Below are 25,059 nucleotides of genomic sequence, written 5' to 3'. Positions count from 1 at the left end.
GAACCATCATAAGGATAACAGTATTGCCATTGGAAACAGAGAGCTCAACAATGAAGTCCATGGAAAGATGTGTCCAAGGACGCTCACCATTAGCAATAGGTTGAAGAAGACCCACAGGAGGACGTCGAGGAGTCTTATTCTGTGCACAAACAGGAGCAGGAGGCAACATATGCAGCAACATCAGAACAAAGAGCTGGCCACCAGAATTGTCGAGTGACAGACCAAATCATTTGGTTCTTGCCTGGGTGACCTGCGGCTTTAGGATAGTGGTAAGTGTGCAAAAGTTTAGTTCAAAGATTCTCAGGAACAAAATACTTACCACTAGGTCTCTCAGGAGGTGCATTGGTTTGTGCAGCCAGGATCTCCTCCCCCAAGGGAGAAGTCAAATTAGTATGTATGGTAGCCAAAATATGGTCAGGAGGTATAACTGGAGTAGGTACAGACTCCTCCTTGGACAGAGGCGAAAATTGTCAAGAGAGGGCATCACCCCTTACATTCTTACTACCAGGCAGGTAGGAGACCACATAATTAAACCGAGACAAAAATAGCACCCATCTGGCCTGTTGGGACGACAAACATTTTGCTTCAGATAGACAAGTTAAATTCTTGTGGTCAGTAAGAATGAGCACTGGCATGCTAGTACCCTCGAGTAGATGCCTCCATTCCTTGAGTGCCAAAATTATGGCCAGTAATTCCCTGTCGCCAATTTCATAATTGCACTCCGCTGGAGAAAATTTCTTAGAGAAGAAACCACACAGATGCAAGGAACCGTCAGGCATAGGATGTGAAGACAACAGGGCACCTACTCCAGTCTCAGATGCATCAACCTCAAGAACGAAAGGCAGGACAGGGTTAGGATGAGCCAGAACTGGAGCAGCAGCTAAGGCAGTCTTAAGACTATCAAAGGCCTTAATGGCATAGGTGACCAATGGAGTGGATCATTCTCTTTATGGGTCATAATATGGGCGAAACCGGATGCCAGACTATTGATTAAGGAACCGGAAGAGCCAGTAAGTCTAACAAATCCGGAAGTGGGGCAAATACGAAAAAGAAGAATTGTATGAAATATCCCAAATCAGACCAATAAGAGTCGCAAACAAATATAAATATACACAAAAAAGAATTAGATGTAAATTACGCTAAAAGAACACAACAATTACATTTAATAAAACAATATACGAAAAGACAAATCCCATTTCCCTCATAACACTGGGCCAAACAGGAAAGGGCAGACCTTCAGTTTTGGCGCAAAATTAGAGCCAATCACCTAAACCATTAGGATATAAAGCTCCCAGAGACAAACAGACCAGTATTGTCTTGATAAAGGCCTAGGAGGGCCGAAACGCGTCGACATACTGGTGAGCACATTTCTGATTATCTTATACTGAATTTAGACGTTATTGCACCATTGTATTTTATTTTACCCACATGTCTAGGAGGAAGATTCTGGACCTAAGTCGCCACATTGTTCTACTTTTGTATTTTTTTTCTATTTCACGTTTATCACCTTCAACACAGTTATTGGAGTTATTTTTGGAAGTTTTTTGGAAGTTTTTTTGATCAGATTGGATTTAATCACCTAGGATTCACCACACACATTGACTCACTAATTGTTGGAACACTGTATATTTTTAAGAGACATTTATTTTTAAGAGACAATTGTTTTTTACCAACCACACCGGACTCATCCGATCATCACAGTTGTATTTTTATAATTTCATATTTTATATTTTGTACATTTTCCACGTTTACCTAGGACACTACACTTCAGATTTGTCGTTTATAGAATTGTTTTACCTGTGCTCATATTGTACCTGTATAACCATTTTATCTATCTCAACCCCAGAAGGATATATGTAATACACTGTAATTTTTTATATATTTTTTTATATATTTTTTATCTCATGGATCCATGGAGATTTTAGGATGGTTTTAATTGTATTTCCATTTTATATTGTAATAAATATGTTTTAATTTCAACACACCTATACTCTATACATGCCTTTTTAGCTTTTTAGCGCTCACTCTATCACACACTATCAGCCACTTCCCAAGTCTACTAGGGGACTCTTGCAAGTGAGCTTAAGGCTGTAGAATACTAGCGCTCAGTCTACTAACTACTCGTTCTGTGATAGGTTTGACTAAGGAAGAAAAGTTTTTAATAAACTTTCTATAGTAATTGTCGAACCCCAAAAAATGTTGAATAGACTGAAGACCAACTGGGCGAGGCCACTGCAGAACTGCAGATAACTTGTCAGGATCCATGGAGAACCCTGCAACAGAGATAACATAACCTAGGAAGGTTACTTGAGTCTGATGGAATTCACATTTCTCGAGTTTACAAAACAGGCCGTTCTCACGTAGTCTCTAAAGAACCTGTGTAACACCAGAATGATGAGTCTCAAGTGTGGGTGAGTGTATGAGGATGTCGTCTAAGTATACCACAATGCACTGTTGCAACATATCTTGTAGGACATCATTAATAAATGCCCACTCCTGGTGTTAAATGCTGTTTTCCTTTCGTGGCCCTCCTTGATCCTAACGAGATTGTACGCTCCTCTCAAATCAAGTTTAGTAAAGACCGTAGCTCCCTTGAGGCGGTCAAAGAATTCTGCAATGAGCGGAATAGGGTAAGCATCCTTAATGGTAAGACGAATAAGACCCCTATAATCAATGCATGGTCTTAACTCGCCACCCTTTTTCTTCACAAGCCCCTGCAGGACAGCAGGGTTTGCGGATGATCCCCTGCGACAGAGTGTCGGCAACATACTCCTCCATAGCACAATTATCCGCAACAGACAGAGGGTAAACCTAGCCCCGAGGAGGAATGGCTCCGGGTTGCATGTCTATGGCACAATCGTAAGACCGGTGAGGAGGCAACGTAATAGCACGCACCTTGTCAAAAACGTCTAGGAGCTCTCGGTACTCCTCTGGCAATTGAGATACCGAAGAAGTGCACAAGACTTTAACTGGTTTCCGAAGACAAGTACAGACATATAAACACATTAATACATATGTACACACATATAAACGTTATAAGCGCATTGGAGTCCTTTACAGTCAAGTAGATGAAAACATATAAAAACATATTTATGCAACATTCATATTTAATAGTGTTATGGTATGTATTTTGTAAATATTATACATTCCAACATTTTGCACATAGGGGAATATGTTCTATGTATTTATAAATAGATAGATAGATAGATAGATAGATAGATGATAGATAGATAGATAGATAGATAGATATATAGATAGATAGATAGATAGATAGATAGATACAGTAGATAGATATTGTACCAAAATACTGTCATATATAGAAATATGTATTTATGAATACATAGAACATATTCTTTTCTATGAAGAACATTGGAATGTGAAATATTTATATTTTCATGTCCGGTCAGCGCACTTGCGAATATGCAATCAGGATTGTGCATGAGTAGGGTGTTTTTTTTTTGTTTGTTTGTTTTTCTCCATTGACTTCTATGGGGGAATGAGCGCACAATATCTTAACTTTGGATTTTAGCAAGTGACCGAAAAACTTGTAATATGAGCACTACCCTAGGCACACAAACAGCTTATTTCTAGCAGAGTTAGTGAACAAGTGGGAGCGTTAAATACTGCTCCACTTGTAATCTGGCCCTTAATGAGCTTTAAATTTATTTTGTCTAATAGTTGGTCATGGTTTTGTGTTCTTTACAGACTGTCAGGCTGTACTTACTTTGATGCAACTCTGAAATATTTCTGGATAAAATAAAAAGCGATCCCCAAAGGTACAAGAGCAACCAGAAAGATTGGCGTTGCATAAGAGATAACGCCAATGGCTGAGAGGCATAGCAAGGTGGATCTGGTAAGAGACTCCAGAGTAGGCGGAATGTGCTATTGCAGACAAATAATGAAAATAAAAAAAAATGTATTAGAATACCATATGCACAGCCAAAACTAAATCATTCTGTTACACATATTTCTATCATCTGTGTAGGGAATGTATTCTTGTAACAGCCCCCCCCCCCCCCTCCCCATGATACTACTGTTTCAGATATTTCTGTTTGTATGAAAAATGCTTTAAAACCTTTGATTGTCTCTATCACATCATCTCTCTCATACTTATAGTTTGTACAAGTTAAGCTTATGTGATCTTAGTTCTACTATGGTTGACTATCTGCATATTCACTCCTTTGAGTAACTAGGAGAATAGTTGAGGTCTTATCAGTTATACTCGCAGAGTTGGGCTATTTACACAATGCAATGCCTTTGTCTGCTCACATCCTCACCTGATCAATAATGTTCGTATCAGCAGAAAATCTATTTAAGATGAGGCCCAGTGGGGTTGTGTCAAAGAACCTATAGGAAAAAAAAATCACAGAGGAAGAAAAACGTTAAGTAATAGTTGTATGAGAAATGCAGGAGACATAACACAATAATTAGTATGTTTACCATCATAAGCTGTAGGGAAGCAAAGAGATAAACCTTTTTTTCTTTCATGATTCAGATGGAGCAGCAATTTTCAGCAACTTTCTAATTTACTCCTATTATCAATTTTTCTTTGTTCTCATGTTATCTTTATTTGAAAAAGTAGGATTCTAAGCTAAGGAGTTGGCCTATTTTTGGCTTAGAACCCTGGATAGCACTTGCTCATTGGTGGCTACATTTTGCCACCAATCAGCAAGCGCAACCCAGGTGCTGAACCAAAAATAGACCTTCTCCTTAGCTTAGATTCCTGCTTTTTCAAAGAAAGATAACATGAGAACAATTTAAAATTGATAATAGGAGTAAATTAGAAAGTTGTATAGAATTGCATGCTCTATCTGATTCATGAAATGAAAAATGTAGGTTTAGTATCCCTTTAAAGGAAAATTCTAATGCAAAAATGGCCTTGTCTAATTTGTTGACATATAAGTCTTCCATTACTAAATCAAACAGCTGCGTGATTGTAACTCCTGTTTTTAACTGCAACACTGATCATTTCAAATACCACTTTTATATTTCTTGATGCAACATCCCTCTGTAATTATTTACCACCCAAAGTCTGCTGCATGATTTCCAGCATGTGGTTAAGAAATTGCTGGCAATGGCAAAGAAGTGCAAGGTTTCGAGGGAACAGTGGGCATGTCAAGGCGGACCAGGTGTGTCAGTCTCGTAGACCCAACACCAAGGGGCTGCGGGCAAGAAGCATTCCATACCAAATAGCCTATGACAATCCCATGAGATGTGGGACACCTGACAAGAACATGTGAAGTACGTATTGGTGGTCACATTGTTTGGTGAAATGAGCACTGGCACATTTCCCAGAATGCACTGATCAAGAGATAAGCACGCAGCAGAGCATGTCTACCAGAAAGCATCAGGACCCTCAATATGAACTGAGGATCACTGCTCAATGTAACACTAAAGCCCAAATTAAACGTTCTTGATTCAGATAGAGCATACAATTTAAACACATTTCCAGTTCACTTCCATTACCTAACTGTGCATATATACTCTTTTTATATGCTCACTTCTGATATTTCTCTTGTTTGAAAAAATTTAAAACGTGATTGTCTCTGTCACATCATCTCTTTCATCCCTTTAGGTTAAGCTTGTGTGATCTTTCCCTGAAAGGTTTTCAATGTTTGACTATGTATATATTGCACTCCTTTGATTCACTAAGAGTATAGTTGAGGTCTGATCAGTTATACTCGCAGAGTTGGGCTATTTACACTAGGCACTGCCTGTGTCTGCTCACTTTCTGAGGCACCAGCTCTTGCTGAGCATGTGCACAATATAATCATATATGCATTTTGTGATTGGCTGATGGGTGTCACATGATCCATGGGGAAGGAAAAAGTAACTAAAAATTTACTTCTCATGTAAAATTCAAACAAAGTGCTTTTACATTATCTTTTTATTATGCATTTATTTATTATGCAAGTCTACTGTTTTAATGGTCACTCATGATTTAGACAGAGCATACAATTTTCAGTTTACTTTTATTACTAAATCTTTCTCTTGGTCACCTTTGTTAGCCGTTTTCCATGAAAACATACTGAGGTAGGCATAGGAGTGTGCACGTCTTCAGCTATATATATAGCAGCAGTATTTGCAAAACTGTTACTTTTTGCGGCCCAGCAAATCCCGTGACCTCAATAAATGTGCTTTTTAGACATTTTCGCATTCCATTTATTAACAGGTACTAATTAGCGGTGTCTGTAGCATTTACCTAATGGGAGCCAGAATAATCTTTTTCAGGAGATTGTCATGAAGGTTTTTGGCCGCAGTGAGTCCCATCCACTCCACAGTGAGCGATGTAATAAGGCACAAGATAATACCTAATGCACTGAGAAAACTGAACCAAGCGACGTAGTGTGGCCGGTCTCTGGCTTCCGTCTGCAAAGGAAAGACATTGCATTAAACTAATAGGTACAAGAACAAAACAGCTGGAAATATACACATAAATACTGCAAGCTTCATCACACCCCCAACATCTGATGAAGGATTTCTGATGTGTGGAAGGGGAAAAGCTTGTAGGCAATGCCCTACTAGGAATGTGTAGGTGGGACTTTGTGCATGTGAGGCAGGGTTACAGGCAAAGGGGTGGGGTTACAGGCAGCAGGGTGGGGTTATGGGTACAGGGGTAAAGTTACAGGAAGAGGGATGGGGTTACATGAAGAGGGGTTTGGTTATAGGCACAGGGGTGGGGTTACAGGCAGGGGAGTTGGGGTACAGACAGGGGGTGTTGTTACAGGAAGAGGAGTGGGGTTACATGCAGAAGGTTGGGGTTACAGGCAGAGGGGTTGGGTTACAAGCAGAAGTGTGGGGTCACAGGAAGAGGGGTGGTAGTTATTGGATTGGAAGAGGGGTAGGGTTACAGGCGGACCGGTCCATGAGAGTGTCAGGGAGTCCCATGGGCGTATATATATATATATATATATATATATATGGGTAGGGCATGGTCTGTCCCTTAATGATTTTTATTTGATTTCAAATAGTCTCTAATAGAGCAGTCTCTGGAATTAAGACTGGTTGCTATGGGGCCCTCAGCACTTAGTCTCTGGTGCACCTGCGGCACCCATGGTAGTTCTGCCCCTGCCAACATTGGGCTTGTTTCCATTGAGCCGCAATTGGGTTTGCACGAGGTAACAAAACGAAAAACTGCTGTCAGAAGCCATTACCTTTATTGACAGTTTCTGATGCGGCATTTCTCATCATTACCATGTGCCGAAAAAAATAATATAAAATAATAATAATAGATAATAAATAATAGAAGCCCAAAAGCACAATTTTACACACGGTTTCCATCAAATGCACAATCAGGTAAAACACAGTCGGAAGCTGACGATAAGGTCTCAAACATTACGGCTGTTCAACTAGGTGTAAAAGCGGGAAAATAAGCTTTTTGAGGCATCTTTTCCATTGCGATCTTAAAGGGACAGTCAAGTCCAAAAAAAGCTTCATTATTTAAATAGGGCATGTAATTTTAAGCAACTTCCCAATTTACTTTTATCACAAATTTTGCTTTGTTCTTTTGGTATTCTTAGTTGAAAGCAAAACCTAGGAGGTTCATATGCTAATTTCTAAGACCTTGAAGACTGCCTCTAATCTGAAAGCATTTTGACCACTAGAGGGCATTAGTTCATGTTTTTCATATAGATAACATTGAGCTCATGCACGGGAAGTGACCTAGTAGTTAGCACTGATTGGCTAAAATGCAAGTCTGTCAAAATAACTGAAATAAGGGGGCAGAAAGCAGAAGCTTAGATACAAGGTAATTACAGAGGTAAAACATGTATTATTATAACTGTGTTAGTTATGCAAAACTGGGGAATGGGTAATTAAGGGACTATCTTTCTTTTTAAACAACAAAAATTCTGGTGTTGACTGTCCCTTTAAAGTTTGCCAACAATGCAAGCTTTTCTCTTTTTAAATGTCTTTTTATATGTAATGTTTAGTGGTTGGAGGTTGGAGTTATGTTCTTAATTATATTTCAATATGTTCTTCTTATAAATATATAATCAAGCACATAACCTATGCCTGGGGCAGCAATAAATATTACGTATAAAAATAAATGTAACAATAATTCCGAAAGAGGAAGGGTGGTGAAAGAATCCACCGCAGGTGGATTCTTTCATCACCCTGCCATTTTCGGAATCCACAGAGATGCAGCGTAGGCAAATAAAACCTTTACAAAAAAAAAACACACGCAACCGCACGCACGAAATAACAAAAAAAACACATAACCGCCCGCAAGAAATAAAAAACAAAAACGAACCGCCTGCACAAAAATTAAATAAACCTAACCGCCCGCACAAAGTATAAGAAAAAAAATTACCTCTCGCACAAAGTATTAACAAACACCTAAACCGCTAACCCCCACTTTGCAAAATAATAAAGTAATTAACCCCCTAATCTGCAAATTAAACAACGCAAATAACATAATTAAAATATTAACCCCTGCCAACCCCCCACATCGCTATAAACCTAACTAACCTATTAACCCCTAAACCGCCAACCCCCACATCACAATAAACCTAATTAACCTATTAACCCCTAAACTGTTACCCCCAACATCGCAATAAACCAAATTAACCTATTAACCCCTAAACTGCCAACCCCCACATTGCAATAAACCTAAGTAACCTATTAACCCCTAAACTGTCAACCCCCCACATCGCAATAAACCAAATTAACCTATTAACCCCTTAACCGCCAACCCCCCACATCTCAATAAACCTAATTAACCTATTAACTCCTAAAACACCAACCCCCCACAACGCAAATAAGTAATTTAATTACTAAGCCCCCTAACCTAACACCCCCTAAATTAACCCCAATTACAATTAAAATAAAACTTAACATTAAATTACAAAAAAATATCTAAAATTACAAAAAATAAAAAAGTCTAAAATTACAGAAAAAAATAAACAAAATTATCAAAAATAAAAAACATTACACCTAATCCCTATGAAAATAAAAAGCCCCCCCATATAAAAACACCCCCTAATCTAAACTACCAATAGCCCTTAAAAGGGCCTTTTGTAGGGCATTGCCCTAAGTTAAACAGCTGTTTTACATTTAAAAAATACTAAGTCCCCCCTAACAGTAAAAACAAAACAAAATAAAAAACCTAACATTAAAAAAAACCTAAACTACCCATTGCACCTAAAGGGGCATTTGTATGGGCATTGCCCTTAAAAAGACATTTAGTTATTTTACTGCCCTTAAAAGGGCATTCAGCTCTTTTACAAGCTCATTAAATCCCTAACCTTAAAAATTTTTTTAAAAAAAATCCTAAATCTAACCCCCAAATAGGTACTCACTGTTCCTGAAGTCTGGCGGAGGTCTTCTTCCAGGCGGCTCCATCATCTTCTGTCTTCATCCGGAGCAAAGGTGGCGCAGAGCGGAGGTGCAGAGCTGGCTTCCCCAATGCATGGATCCTCAGAGGCGATCCTCTGCATCGGTTCTCAGCAGCAGTCCTCAGCGGCGGTCTTCAGCAGCGGTGGTCCAAAGCGTTGTGGAGGCTTCTCTTCATGCGATCGTCCACCGCACACTAAAGATTAAATGCAAGATACCCCTTATTTATTGGGGTACCTTGCATTCCTATTGGCTGAAATTTCAATATCAGCCGATAGGATGAGAGCTACTGAAATCTTATTGGCTGATTTGAAAAGCCAATAGGATTTCAGAAGCTGTAATCCTTTTGGCTGATTTCAAAATTTCAGCCAATAGGAATGCAAGGTACTCCAAATTTAATGCGGTACCTTGCATTCAATTTTCAGTGTACGACGGAGATCAGATGAAGAGGAGCCTCCACGCCACTCTGGTCCGCCGTAGCTGAGGACCGCCACTGAAGACCAAACCTGACTCTATCCACAAAACACCTGTGACCCCCCACAAGACTTGTGTCAGACCCTCCCCTATCATGTGTGCATATATGGAGCTTTATTGAGTAAATCACTAACACCCCTCCAAGTGTTGACTGTTCACACTTCTGCACTGTTATATCTATTTGTGGTAATGAAATTGTACTGTATAAGCTTCTCATTTTTTTTTTCTTTTTTCCCAGTATAATAATGCCGGACTGTTCAATCTTGTAACTTCTTGTGTAAATTAATTTAATTGAAATCTGGTAATTCTGTAGAAAAAAATGTGATTAAACTGAATGATTATTTTAGAATTATTAAAAGGACATGATACCCAAATGTAGCAGTTGAAAGCAATGCAGCATATCTGTAAAAAAACTGAATAAAACATACCTGAACATCTCTATGTAAAAAAGGAAAATATTTTACAACAAAATTTCCTCAGTAGCCACATTCCATTGTAAGGGACTTTAAGCAGCCAATCAGGATACTAGTCTCAGGACTTGCAAGAGAGCTTGCATCTGGCATGTACAGGCACAGTCATGTTATTTCCCACTCAGTTTACGGAAGTTTATTATGAAATCTCTCGAGATTTCAGTAAAATCTCATGAGATCCTAGTAAAGCAAAGCATGAGCTTAGCACTGATTAAGCTTATTGGCTGTTGTGTTTTTTGTAGCTGACAGTAGCTGTTCTCTGAGCACTTACTATTGCGAGCTAAAGAAATGTTAAGGTAAAATATCTTCCTTTTTGTCAATTGACAGTTATACTGCATCACTTTTATATGATTTAGCATATAAATATTATGCCCATTTCAGTGTTGAAAAAAGTACTTTTCCATATCTTATAACTTTAAAAACATTAGCTGAAACTACAGCAAAAACGGATGCTCCAATCTTTGTGAAAATTGGCATTTATATAGAAAAATCGTATGGTGAAAAAAATTAGCAGTGGTTGCTGAAATAAAGGATAAAAATATAAGTGAAAACATTCTGAGCACCAGCAGAGGACTGTGGGAGTGGGGTCCCAGATATTTTGAGTTTTAGTAGCATACGTATATAAGTGAAAGTCATACTACATATACACAGTGTATACACACACACACAAAGATACTACATAGACACACAGAGTACTCACAACCACATAACATGAGCCCACATAGCTGCATTTGTATAAAAACATTTACATAAGTTCCCAATCAAACCTAAACTCCCTCACACAGAATTTCAAATATAATTATTATAGAGATGTCCCATGATGCATTCCAGTCCGTACTTAGGGGCCAAATTATCAATGTCTGGTAGACATGATACGATGTAGCGTATCATGTCTGCCAGGCATCGCTGAATGATGACAGCATACACTGTCGGCATTTAACATTGCACAAGCAGTTCTAGTGAACTGCTTGTGCAATGCCACCCGCTAGCAGGGAGTGTCAATCAACCCGATCAGATGCGATCGGGCGGATTGATGTCCGCAGCCTCAGAGCAGGCGGAAGAGTTAAGGAGCAGTGGTCTTGTGGGGCCATGATGAATCGGCCCCACAAGAGTCACTTTGTATGCAACAGATGCTCACAAAAATGTCATAATTTAGGAGAATACCTTTTTGATATAATTCCAGCATTAACACAACTGTTTAATCGAAAAATAACATAATTTATGTAAGAACTTACCTGATAAATTCATTTCTTTCATATTGGCAAGAGTCCATGAGCTAGTGACGTATGGGATATACAATCCTACCAGGAGGGGCAAAGTTTCCCAAACCTCAAAATGCCTATAAATACACCCCTCACCACACCCGCAATTCAGTTTAACGAATAGCCAAGCAGTGGGGTGATAAAGAAAGGAGTAGAAAGCATCAACAAAAGACATTTGGAAATAATTGTGCTTTATACAAAAAATCATAACCACCATAAAAAGGGTGGGCCTCATGGACTCTTACATAAATTATGTTTTCTTTCATGTAATTGGCAAGAATCCATGAGCTAGTGACGTATGGGATAGCAATACCCAAGATGTGGAACTCCACGCAAGAGTCACTAGAGAGGGAGGGATGAAAATAAAAATAGCCATTTTCCGCTGAAAAAATTAATCCACAACCCAAAAAAATAAGTTTATTCTCATAAATGAAAGAAAAAAACTTAAATCAAAAGCAGAAGAATCAAACTGAAACAGCTGCCTGAAGAACTTTTCTACCAAAAACTGCTTCTGAAGAAGCAAATACATCAAAACGGTAGAATTTAGTAAATGTATGCAAAGAGGACCAAGTTGCCGCTTTGCAAATCTGATCAACTGAAGCTTCATTCTTAAAGGCCCATGAAGTGGAGACTGATCTAGTAGAATGAGCTGTAATTCTCTGAGGCGGGGCCTGACCCTACTCCAAATAAGCTTGATGAATCAAAAGTTTCAACCAAGAAGCCAAGGAAATAGCATAAGCCTTCTGACCTTTCCTAGGACCAGAAAATAAAACAAATAGACTGGAAGTCTTCCTGAAATCTTTAGTAGCTTCCACATAATATTTCAAAGCTCTTACCACATCCAAAGAATGTAAGGGTCTTTCCAAAGAATTCTTAGGATTAGGACACAAGGAAGGGACAACAATTTCTCTATTAATGTTGTTAGAATTCACAACCTTAGGTAAAAATTGAAAAGAAGTCTGCAAAACTGCCTTATCCTGATGAAAAATCAGAAAAGGAGACTCACAAGAAAGAGCAGATAGCTCAGAAACTCTTCTAGCAGAAGAGATGGCCAAAAGGAACAACACTTTCCAAGAAAGTAGTTTAATGTCCAAAGAATGCATAGGCTCAAATGGAGGAGCCTCTAAAGCCTTCAGAACCAAATTAAGACTCCAAGGAGGAGAAATTGATTTAATGACAGGCTTAATACGGACTAAAGCCTGTACAAAACAGTGAATATCAGGAAGTTTAGCAATCTTTCTGTAAAATAAAACAGAAAGAGCAGAGATTTGTCCCTTCAAGGAACTTGCAGACAAACCCTTATCCAAACCATCCTGAAGAAACTGGAAAATTCTAGGAATTCTAAAAGAATGCTAAGAGAATTTATGAGAAGAACACCATGAAATGTAAGTCTTCCAAACTCTTATAAATAAAATCTTTCTAGAGACAAATTTACGAGCTTGTAACATAATATTAATCACTGAGTCAGAGAAACCTCTATGACTTAGTACTAAGCGTTCAATTTCCATACCTTCAAATTTAATGATTTGAGATCCTGATGGAAAAAAGGACCTTGAGACAGTAGGTCTGGCCTTAATGGAAGTGGCCAAGGCTGGCAACTGGACATCCGAATCAGATCCGCATACCAAAGCCTGTGTGGTCATGCTGGAGCCACCAGCAACACAAATGATTGTTCCATGATGATCTAGGAGATCACTCTTGGAAGGAGAACTAGAGGCGGAAAAATGTAAGCAGGATGATAACACCAAGGAAGTGTCAGCACATCCACTGCTTCCGCCTGAACATCCCTGGAATCTGGGAAGTTTCTTGTTTAGATGAGAGGCCATGAGATCTATCTTTGGAAGACCCCACATCTGAACAATCTAAGAAAACACATCTGGATGGAGAGACCACTCCCCTGGATGTAAAGTCTGATGGCTGAGATAATCCGCCTCCCAATTGTCTACACCTGGGATATGCACCACAGAGATTAGACAGGAGCTGGATTCCGCCCAAGCAAGTATCCGAGATACTTCTTTCATAGCTTGAGGACTGTGAGTCCCACCCTGATGATTGACATATACCACTGTTGTGATATTGTCTGTCTGGAAACAAATGAACGGTTCTCTCTTTAACAGAGGCCAAAGCTGAAGAGCTCTGAGAATTGCACGGAGTTCTAAAATATTTATTGGTAATCTCGCCTCTTGAGATTTCCAAACCCCTTGTGCTGTCAGAGATCCCCAAACAGCTCCCCAACTTGAAAGACTCGCATCTGTTGTGATCACAGTCCAGGTTGGCTGAACAAAAGAGGACCTTGAACTAAACAATGGTGATCTATCCACCACGTCAGAGAGTGTCGTACATTGGGATTTAAGGATATTAATTGTGATATCTTTGTATAATCCCTGCACCATTGGTTCAGCATACTAAGCTGTAGAGGTCTTATGTGAAAACAAGCAAAGGGGATCGCGTCCGATGCTGAAGTCATGAGACCTAAAACTTCCATGCACATAGCCACTGAAGGGAATGACTGAGACTGAAGGTGCCGGCAGGCTGCAACCAATTTTAAATGTCTCTTGTCTGTTAGAGACAAAGCCATGGACACTGAATTTATCTGGAAGCCTAAAAAGGTGACCCTTGTGTGAGGAATCAAGAAACATTTTGGTAAATTGATCCTTAAACCATGTTTCCGAAGAAACAACACTAGTTGATTTGTGTGAGATTCTGCAGAACGTAAATACTGAGCTAGTACCAAGATATCATCCAAATAAGGAAACACCACAATACCCTGTTCTCTGATTACAGAGAGTAGGGCACCTAGAACCTTTGAAAAGATTCTTGGAGCTGTTGCTAGGCCAAATGGAAGAGCAACAAATTGGTAATGCTTGTCTAGAAAAGAGAATCTCAGAAACTGATAATGTTCTGGATGAATCGGAATATGAAGGTATGCATCCTGCAAGTCTATTGTGGACATATAATGTCCTCACTGAACAAAAGGCAGAATAGTCCCTATAGTCACCCTCTTGAAAATTGTTACTCTTACATAACGATTCAAAATTTTCAGATCCAGGACTGGTCTGAATAAATATTCCTTCTTTGGGACAATGAATAGATTTGAATAAAACCCCAAACCTTGTTCCTGAAAAGGAACTGGCATGAATACCCCTGAAGACTCCAGGTCTGAAACACATTTCAGGAAAGCCTGAACTTTTACTGGATTTGCTGGGATACGTGAGAGAAAAAATCTTCTCACAGGAGGTCTTACTCTGAATCCTATTCGATACCCTTGAGAGACAATGCTCTGAATCCATTGATTTTGGACAGAATTTATCCAAATATCCTTGAAAAACCTTAAGCTGCCCCCTACCAGCTGAGCTGGAATGAGGGCTGCACCTTCATGCAGACTTAGGGGCTGACTTTGGTTTCTTAAATGGCTTGGATTTATTCCAATTTGAGGAAGGCTTCCAATTGGAAACAGATTCCTTGGGGGAAGGATTAAGTTTTTGTTCCTTATTTTTACGAAAGGAACGAAAACGGTTAGAAGCCTTAGATTTACCCTTAGGTTTTTTATCCTGAGGCAAAAAACTCCCTTTCCCCCAGTGACAGTTGAGATAATAGAATCCAACTGAGAACTAAATAAATTATAACCTTGGAAAGAAAGAGATAATAATCTAGATTTAGATGTCATATCAGCATTCCAAGATTTAAGCCACAAAGCTCTTCTAGCTAATACAGGGAGTGCAGAATTATTAGGCAAGTTGTATTTTTGAGGATTAATTTTATTATTGAACAACAACCATGTTCTCAATGAACCCAAAAAACTCATTTATATCAAAGCTGAATAGTTTTGGAAGTAGTTTTTAGTTTGTTTTTAGTTATAGCTATTTTAGGGGGATATCTGTGTGTGCAGGTGACTATTACTGTGCATAATTATTAGGCAACTTAACAAAAAACAAATATATACCCATTTCAATTATTTATTTTTACCAGTAAAACCAATATAACATCTCAACATTCACAAATATACATTTCTGACATTCAAAAACAAAACAAAAACAAATCAGTGACCAATATAGCCACCTTTCTTTGCAAGGACACTCAAAAGCCTGCCATCCATGGATTCTGTCAGTGTTTTGATCTGTTCACCATCAACATTGCGTGCAGCAGCAACCACAGCCTCCCAGACACTGTTCAGAGAGGTGTACTGTTTTCCCTCCTTGTAAATCTCACATTTGATGATGGACCACAGGTTCTCAATGGGGTTCAGATCAGGTGAACAAGGAGGCCATGTCATTAGATTTTCTTCTTTTATACCCTTTCTTGCCAGCTACGCTGTGGAGTACTTGGACGCGTGTGATGGATCATTGTCCTGCATGAAAATCATGTTTTTCTTGAAGGATGCAGACTTCTTCCTGTACCACTGCTTGAAGAAGGTGTCTTCCAGAAACTGGCAGTAGGACTGGGAGTTGAGCTTGACTCCATCCTCAACCCGAAAAGGCCCCACAAGCTCATCTTTGATGATACCAGCCCAAACCAGTACTCCACCTCCACCTTGCTGGCGTCTGAGTCGGACTGGAGCTCTCTGCCCTTTACCAATCCAGCCACGGGCCCATCCATCTGGCCCATCAAGACTCACTCTCATTTCATCAGTCCATAAAACCTTAGAAAAATCAGTCTTGAGATATTTCTTGGCCCAGTCTTGACGTTTCAGCTTGTGTGACTTGTTCAGTGGTGTTCGTCTTTCAGCCTTTCTTACCTTGGCCATGTCTCTGAGTATTGCACACCTTGTGCTTTTGGGCACTCCAGTGATGTTGCAGCTCTGAAATATGGCCAAACTGGTGGCAAGTGGCATCTTGGCAGCTGCACGCTTGACTTTTCTCAGTTCATGGGCAGTTATTTTGTGCCTTGGTTTTTCCACACGCTTCTTGCGACCCTGTTGACTATTTTGAATGAAACGCTTGATTGTTCGATGATCACGCTTCAGAACCTTTGCAATCTTAAAAGTGCTGCATCCCTCTGCAAGATATCTCACTATTTTTGACTTTTCTGAGCCTGCCAAGTCCTTCTTTTGACCCATTTTGCCAAAGGAAAGGAAGTTGCCTAATAATTATGCACACCTGATATAGGGTGTTGATGTCATTAGACCACACCCCTTCTCATTACAGAGATGCACATCACCTAATATGCTTAATTGGTAGTAGGCTTTCGAGCCTATACAGCTTGGAGTAAGACAACATGCATAAAGAGGATAATGTGGTCAAAATACTCATTTGCCTAATAATTCTGCACTCCCTGTATAGCTAAAGACATGGATCTAACATAAATTTTGATAATATCAAAAATGGCATCACAAATAAAATGATTAGCATATTACAGTAAGCAAATAATGCTAGATGTCAGAATCCAATTCTTTTTGCGCTAAATTCTCCAACCAGAAAGTTGATGCAGCCGCAACATCAGCCAAAGAAATTGCAGTTCTAAGAAGATGACCTGAATATAAATAGGCCTTCCTTAGATAAGATTCAAGCTTCCTATCTAAAGGATCCTTAAAGGAAGTACTATCTTCCATAGGAATAGTGGTACGTTTAGCAAGAGTAAAAATAGCCCCATCAACTTTGGGGATTTTTTCCCAAAACTCTATAGAATTTGCAGGTAAAGGATACAATTTTTTAAACCTTGAAGAAGGAATAAAATAAGTACCTGGCTTATTCCATTCCTTAGAAATCATATCAGAAATAGCCTCAGAATTAGGAAAAACCCCTGGAGAGACCACAGGAGGTTTAAAAACAGCATTTAAACGTTTATTAGACTGAACGTCAAGAGGACCGGTTACCTCAATATCCAAAGTAATTAACACTTCTTTTAATAAAGAACGCATATACTCTATTTTAAATAAATAAGTAGATTTGTCAGTGTCAATGTCTGAGGAAGGATCTTCTGTATCAGATAGATCCTCATCAGAAGAGGATAAATTATTATGTTGTTGGTCATTGGTCATTTGAAATTTCATCAACTGAATGAGAAGTTTTAAAAGATCTTTTACTTTTATTAGAAGGTGGAAATGCAGACAAAGTCTTTTGGATAGAATCAGAAACAAATTCTTTAAAATTCATAGGTATATCATGTACATTAGAAGTTGAAGGAACTGCAACTGGCAATGTACTATTACTGATGGACACATTATCTGCATGTAAAAGTTTATCATGACAACTATTACAAATGACATTCGGCGAAATAATTTCCACAATCTTACAACAAATGCACTTAGCTTTGGTAGAACCGATGTCAGGCAAAAATGTTCCAGCAGAAACTTCTGAGGCAGGATCAGATTGAGACATCTTGCAAAATGTAAAAGAAAAAACAACATATAAAGCAAAATTATCAATTTCCTTATATGACAGTTTCAGGAATGGGAAAAAATACAAATAGCATAGCCCTCTGATAGAGAAAAAGGCAAGAAGCAAACATCAATGGGGTATTGAAATAATGAAAAAGTTTGGCGCCAAGTATGACACACAGCGTAACTGAAAACTTTTTTGGTGCCAATAATAACAGAAAATGACTTGTATCACTAATGACGCAACCGTGTGTAAGGCTTCGGCGTCAACTATGACGCCGGAAATGAAGAATTTGCGTCATAGACGTATTTTTCGCGCCAAAAAATTCTCGCACCAAGAATGACGCAATAAAGTTTAGCATTTGACGCACCCGCAATTTGCAAGTAGTCAATTGAAAAAAAGACTAAACCCCAGGTAAGAAAAAAATGTCTTAAAAAAATGTTTATATTCCCCAAATATGAAACTGACAGTCTGCAGAAGGAAATACATGAACCTGACTCATGGCAAATATAAGTACAATACATATATTTAGAACTTTATATAAATGCATAAAGTGCCAAACCATAGCTGAGGTGTCTTAAGTAATAAAAAACATACTTACCAAAAAGACACCCATCCACATATAGCAGATAGCCAGATAGTAATTTGAGAGTATATCGTCGATCTGAAAAGGGAGGTAGGAGATAAATCTCTATGACCGATAACAGAGAACCTATGAAATAGACCCCCATTAGGGAAATCATCGTATTCAATAAGTGATACTCCCTTCACGTCCCTCTGACATTCGCTGTACTCTAAGAGGAATCGGGCTTCAACAATGCTGAGAAGCGCATATCAACGTAGAAATCTTAGCACAAACTTACTTCACTACCTCAATAGGAGACAAAGTTTGTAAAACTGAATTGTGGGTGTGGTGAGGGGTGTAATTTATAGGCATTTTGAGGTTTGGGAAACTTTGCCCCTCCTGGTAGGATTGTATATCCCATACGTCACTAGCTCAGGGACTCTTGCCAATTACATTAAAGAAAATATGACTGTGTGCAACGAACAAAGATAATGACATTGAGTATAGCAATACATATATCATTTACTATTATTTACACAGTAATCAGCCTTAACATAAACAAGCAGAAGGGAGCCGTGGCCCCTGTATATTACCGTATTGTAGGCGCTCTCAGTGGAATTGCTGATGTTGTTTGCCTTGGATGTCCAGTGAGCCAGCCAGTAGTCTATGGCCACAATCACTGAATGTTTCAGCAGCTTAGAGATAATCATCAGGAAGAGCAAGAAGTAACCACCCGAAGTCAGGTATCTCCAGCACGTCCTCCAAGGCATCTTAGTCCTGAGCCGCATTACTGTAGACATATTATCTTCCTCATCTTCCTCCTCCTCTTCCTCTGTGTATCAAATGTAACATAAAACATGTGACCAAACGCAAAGCCCAGTGTCACACTGCACCCACTCTCATTGTCACTGGATATAACTGACGTAGTGCATCTCAATCAGAATGTTTAAAAGGTTTAGAATACATTTTATTTGTTATGTTCCATAAAACCGTTGCAGAGCTGCAAATCGAATGCCAGAGATTGCCCTGCACTCGTATAATAAATACTCTTCTAATGCCAGAGATTGCCCTGCACTCGTATAATAAATACTCTTCTAATGTCAGAGATTGCCCTGCACTCGTATAATAAATACTCTTCTAATGCCAGAGATTGCCCTGCACTCGTATAATAAATACTCTTCTAATGCCAGAGATTGCCCTGCACTCGTATAATAAATACTCTTCTGATGCCAGAGATTGCCCTGCACTTGCATAATAAATACTCTTCTGATGTCAGAGATTGCCCTGCACTCGTATAATAAATACTCTTCTGATGCCAGAGATTGCCCTGCACTTGCATAATAAATACTCTTCTGATGTCAGAGATTGCCCTGCACTCGTATAATAAATACTCTTCTGATGCCAGAGATTGCCCTGCACTTGCATAATAAATACTCTTCTAATGCCAGAGATTGCCCTGCACTCGTATAATAAATACTCTTCTAATGCCAGAGATTGCCCTACACTCGTATAATAAATACTCTTCTAATGCCAGAGATTGCCCTGCACTCGTATAATAAATACTCTTCTAATGCCAGAGATTGCCCTGCACTCGTATAATAAATACTCTTCTAATGCCAGATATTGCCCTGCACTCGTATAATAAATACTCTTCTAATGCCAGAGATTGCCCTGTACTTGCATAATAAATACTCTTCTGATGCTAGAGATTGCCCTGCACTTGCATAATAAATACTCTTCTGATGCTAGAGATTGCCCTGTACTTGCATAATAAATACTCTTCTGATGCTAGAGATTGCCCTGCACTTGCATAATAAATACTCTTCTGATGCTAGAGATTGCCCTGTACTTGCATAATAAATATTCTTCTGATGCTAGAGATTGCCCTGCACTTGTATAATAAATACCCTTCTGATGCTAGAGATTGCCCTGCACTCGCATAATAAATACTCTTCTGATGCTAGAGATTGCCCTGCACTCACATAATAAATACTCTTCTGATGCCAGAGATTGCCCTGCACTTGCATAATAAATACTCTTCTGATGCCAGAGATTGCCCTGTACTCGCATAATAAATACTCTTCTGATGCCAGAGATTGCCCTGCACTCGTATAATAAATACTCTTCTGATGCCAGAGATTGCCCTGCACTCGTATAATAAATACTCTTCTGATGCTAGAGATTGCCCTGCACTCGTATAATAAATACTCTTCTGATGCCAGAGATTGCCCTGCACTCACATAATAAATACTATTCTGATGCCAGAGATTGCCCTGCACTCGTATAATAAATACTCTTCTGATGCCAGAGATTGCCCTGCACTCACATAATAAATACTCTTCTGATGCCAGAGATTGCCCTGCACTCGTATAATAAATACTCTTCTGATGCTAGAGATTGCCCTGCACTTGTATAATAAATACTCTTCTGATGCTAGAGATTGCCCTGCACTTGCATAATAAATACTCTTCTGATGCCAGAGATTGCCCTGCACTCGCATAATAAATACTCTTCTGATGCTAGAGATTGCCCTGTACTTGCATAATAAATACTCTTCTGATGCTAGAGATTGCCCTGTACTTGCATAATAAATACTCTTCTGATGCTAGAGATTGCCCTGTACTTGCATAATAAATACTCTTCTGATGCTAGAGATTGCCCTGCACTTGCATAATAAATACTCTTCTGATGCTAGAGATTGCCCTGTACTTGCATAATAAATACTCTTCTGATGGTAGAGATTGCCCTGTACTTGCATAATAAATACTCTTCTGATGACAGAGATTGCCCTGCACTCGCATAATAAATACTCTTCTGATGCCAGAGATTGCCCTGCACTTGCATAATAAATACTCTTCTGATGCCAGAGATTGCCCTGCACTAGTATAATAAATACTCTTCTGATGCCAGAGATTGCCCTGCACTAGTATAATAAATACTCTTCTGATGCTAGAGATTGCCCTGCACTAGTATAATAAATACTCTTCTGATGCCAGAGATTGCCCTACACTCGTATAATAAATACTCTTCTAATGCCAGAGATTGCCTTGCACTCAGATAATAAATACTCTTCTGACGCCAGAGCTTGCCCTGCACTCACATAATAAATACTCTTCTGATGCCAGAGATTGCCCTGCACTAGTATAATAAATACTCTTCTGATACCAGAGATTGCCCTGCACTCACATAATAAATACTCTTCAGATGCCAGAGATTGCCCGGCACTAGTATAATAAATACTCTTCTGATGCCAGAGATTGCCCTGCACTTGCATAATAAATACTCTTCTGATGCCAGAGATTGCCCTGTACTCGCATAATAAATACTCTTCTGATGCCAGAGATTGCCCTGCACTCGTATAATAAATACTCTTCTGATGCCAGAGATTGCCCTGCACTCGTATAATAAATACTCTTCTGATGCTAGAGATTGCCCTGCACTCGTATAATAAATACTCTTCTGATGCCAGAGATTGCCCTGCACTCACATAATAAATACTCTTCTGATGCCAGAGATTGCCCTGCACTCGTATAATAAATACTCTTCTGATGCCAGAGATTGCCCTGCACTCACATAATAAATACTCTTCTGATGCCAGAGATTGCCCTGCACTCGTATAATAAATACTATTCTGATGCTAGAGATTGCCCTGCACTTGCATAATAAATACTCTTCTGATGCCAGAGATTGCCCTGCACTCGCATAATAAATACTCTTCTGATGCTAGAGATTGCCCTGTACTTGCATAATAAATACTCTTCTGATGCTAGAGATTGCCCTGTACTTGCATAATAAATACTCTTCTGATGCTAGAGATTGCCCTGTACTTGCATAATAAATACTCTTCTGATGCTAGAGATTGCCCTGCACTTGCATAATAAATACTCTTCTGATGCTAGAGATTGCCCTGTACTTGCATAATAAATACTCTTCTGATGGTAGAGATTGCCCTGTACTTGCATAATAAATACTCTTCTGATGACAGAGATTGCCCTGCACTCGCATAATAAATACTCTTCTGATGCCAGAGATTGCCCTGCACTTGCATAATAAATACTCTTCTGATGCCAGAGATTGCCCTGCACTAGTATAATAAATACTCTTCTGATGCCAGAGATTGCCCTGCACTAGTATAATAAATACTCTTCTGATGCTAGAGATTGCCCTGCACTAGTATAATAAATACTCTTCTGATGCCAGAGATTGCCCTACACTCGTATAATAAATACTCTTCTAATGCCAGAGATTGCCTTGCACTCAGATAATAAATACTCTTCTGACGCCAGAGCTTGCCCTGCACTCACATAATAAATACTCTTCTGATGCCAGAGATTGCCCTGCACTAGTATAATAAATACTCTTCTGATACCAGAGATTGCCCTGCACTCACATAATAAATACTCTTCAGATGCCAGAGATTGCCCGGCACTAGTATAATAAATACTCTTCTGATGCCAGAGATTGCCCTGCACTAGTATAATAAATACTCTTCTGATGCCAGAGATTGCCCTGCACTAGTATAATAAATACTCTTTTGATGCTAGAGATTGCCCTGCACTAGTATAATAAATACTTTTCTGATGCCAGAGATTGCCCTGCACTTGCATAATAAATAATATTCTGATGCCAGAGATTGCCCTGTACTCACATAATAAATACTCTTCTGATGCCAGAGATTGCCCTGTACTCACATAATAACTACTCTTCTGATGCCAGAGATTGCCCTGCACTCGCATAATAAATACTCTTCTGATGCCAGAGATTGCCCTGTACTCGCATAATAAATACTCTTCTGATGCCAGAGATTGCCCTGCACTCGCATAATAAATACTCTTCTGATGCTAGAGATTGCCTTGCACTCGCATAATAAATACTCTTCTGATGCCAGAGATTGCCCTGCACTCGCATAATAAATAATCTTCTGATGCCAGAGATTGCCCTGTACTCACATAATAAATACTCTTCTGATGCCAGAGATTGCCTTGCACTCGCATAATAAATACTCTTCTGATGCCAGAGATTGCCCTGTACCCGGATAATAAATACTCTTCTGATGCCAGAGATTGCCCTGCACTTACATAATAAATACTCTTCTGATGCTAGAGATTGCCTTGCACTCGCATAATAAATACTCTTCTGATGCCAGAGATTACCCTGCACTTGCATAATAAATACTCTTCTGATGCTAGAGATTGCCCTGTACTAGTATAATAAATACTCTTCTGATGCTAGAGATTGCCCTGCACTCACATAATAAATACTCTTCTGATGCTAGAGATTGCCCTGCACTCACATAATAAATACTCTTCTGATGCTAGAGATTGCCTTTCACTCGCATAATAAATACTCTTCTAATGCTAGAGATTGCCTGGCACTTGCATAATAAATACTCTTCTGATGCCAGAGATTGCCCTGTACTTGCATAATAAATACTCTTCTGATGCCAGAGATTGCCCTGCACTTGCATAATAACTACTCTTCTGATGCCAGAGATTGCCCTGCACTCACATAATAAATAATCTTCTGATGCCAGAGATTGCCCTGCACTCACATAATAAATACTCTTCTGATGCTAGAGATTGCCTTCCACTCACATAATAAATACTCTTCTGATGCTAGAGATTGCCTTGCACTCACATAATAAATACTCTTCTGATGCCAGAGATTGCCCTGTACTCATATAATAAATACTCTTCTGATGCTAGAGATTGCCCTGTACTAGTATAATAAATACTCTTCTGATGCCAGAGATTGCCCTGCACTCACATAATAAATAATCTTCTGATGCCAGAGATTGCCCTGCACTCACATAATAATACTCTTCTGATGCCAGAGATTGCCTTGCACTCACATAATAAATAATCTTCTGATGCTAGAGATTGCCCTGCACTCGCCTAATAAATACTCTTCTGATGCTAGAGATTGCCCTGCACTCACATAATAAATACTCTTCTAATGCCAGAGATTGCCCTGCACTCACATAATAAATACTCTTCTGATGCCAGAGATTGCCCTGCACTCACATAATAAATAATCTTCTGATGCCAGAGATTGCCCTGCACTTACATAATAAATACTCTTCTGATGCTAGAGATTGCCTTGCACTCACATAATAAATAATCTTCTGATGCCAGAGATTGCCCTACACTCACATAATAAATACTCTTCTGATGCTAGAGATTGCCTTGCACTCACATAATAAATACTCTTCTGATGCTAGAGATTGCCTTGCACTCACATAATAAATACTCTTCTGATGCCAGAGATTGCCCTGCACTAGTATAATAAATACTCTTTTGATGCTAGAGATTGCCCTGCACTAGTATAATAAATACTTTTCTGATGCCAGAGATCGCCCTGCACTAGCATAATAAATAATATTCTGATGCCAGAGATTGCCCTGTACTCACATAATAAATACTCTTCTGATGCCAGAGATTGCCCTGTACTCACATAATAACTACTCTTCTGATGCCAGAGATTGCCCTGCACTCGCATAATAAATACTCTTCTGATGCCAGAGATTGCCCTGTACTCGCATAATAAATACTCTTCTGATGCCAGAGATTGCCCTGCACTCGCATAATAAATACTCTTCTGATGCTAGAGATTGCCTTGCACTCGCATAATAAATACTC

General features: G+C 39.2%; 1 protein-coding gene across 2 annotated transcripts in view; it reads right to left on the bottom strand.

Moving 5' to 3' along the window:
• The window catches only part of ABCC9 (ATP binding cassette subfamily C member 9), a gene marked incomplete in the record, with an annotated part of 749,052 nt that overhangs the window by 210,111 nt on the left and 513,882 nt on the right, over positions 1–25,059 (bottom strand). For both annotated transcript variants that reach the window (XM_053719116.1, XM_053719117.1), the window contains 4 exon segments: positions 3,725–3,882; positions 4,278–4,347; positions 6,203–6,369; positions 19,015–19,253. In XM_053719116.1, coding sequence (XP_053575091.1) covers positions 3,725–3,882; positions 4,278–4,347; positions 6,203–6,369; positions 19,015–19,253 — 634 coding nt within the window.

The sequence above is a fragment of the Bombina bombina genome, chromosome 6 (genome assembly GCF_027579735.1).
Source record: "Bombina bombina isolate aBomBom1 chromosome 6, aBomBom1.pri, whole genome shotgun sequence".
Taxonomy (NCBI): domain Eukaryota; kingdom Metazoa; phylum Chordata; class Amphibia; order Anura; family Bombinatoridae; genus Bombina; species Bombina bombina.
This window is presented reverse-complemented; position numbering and strand designations above follow the sequence as displayed.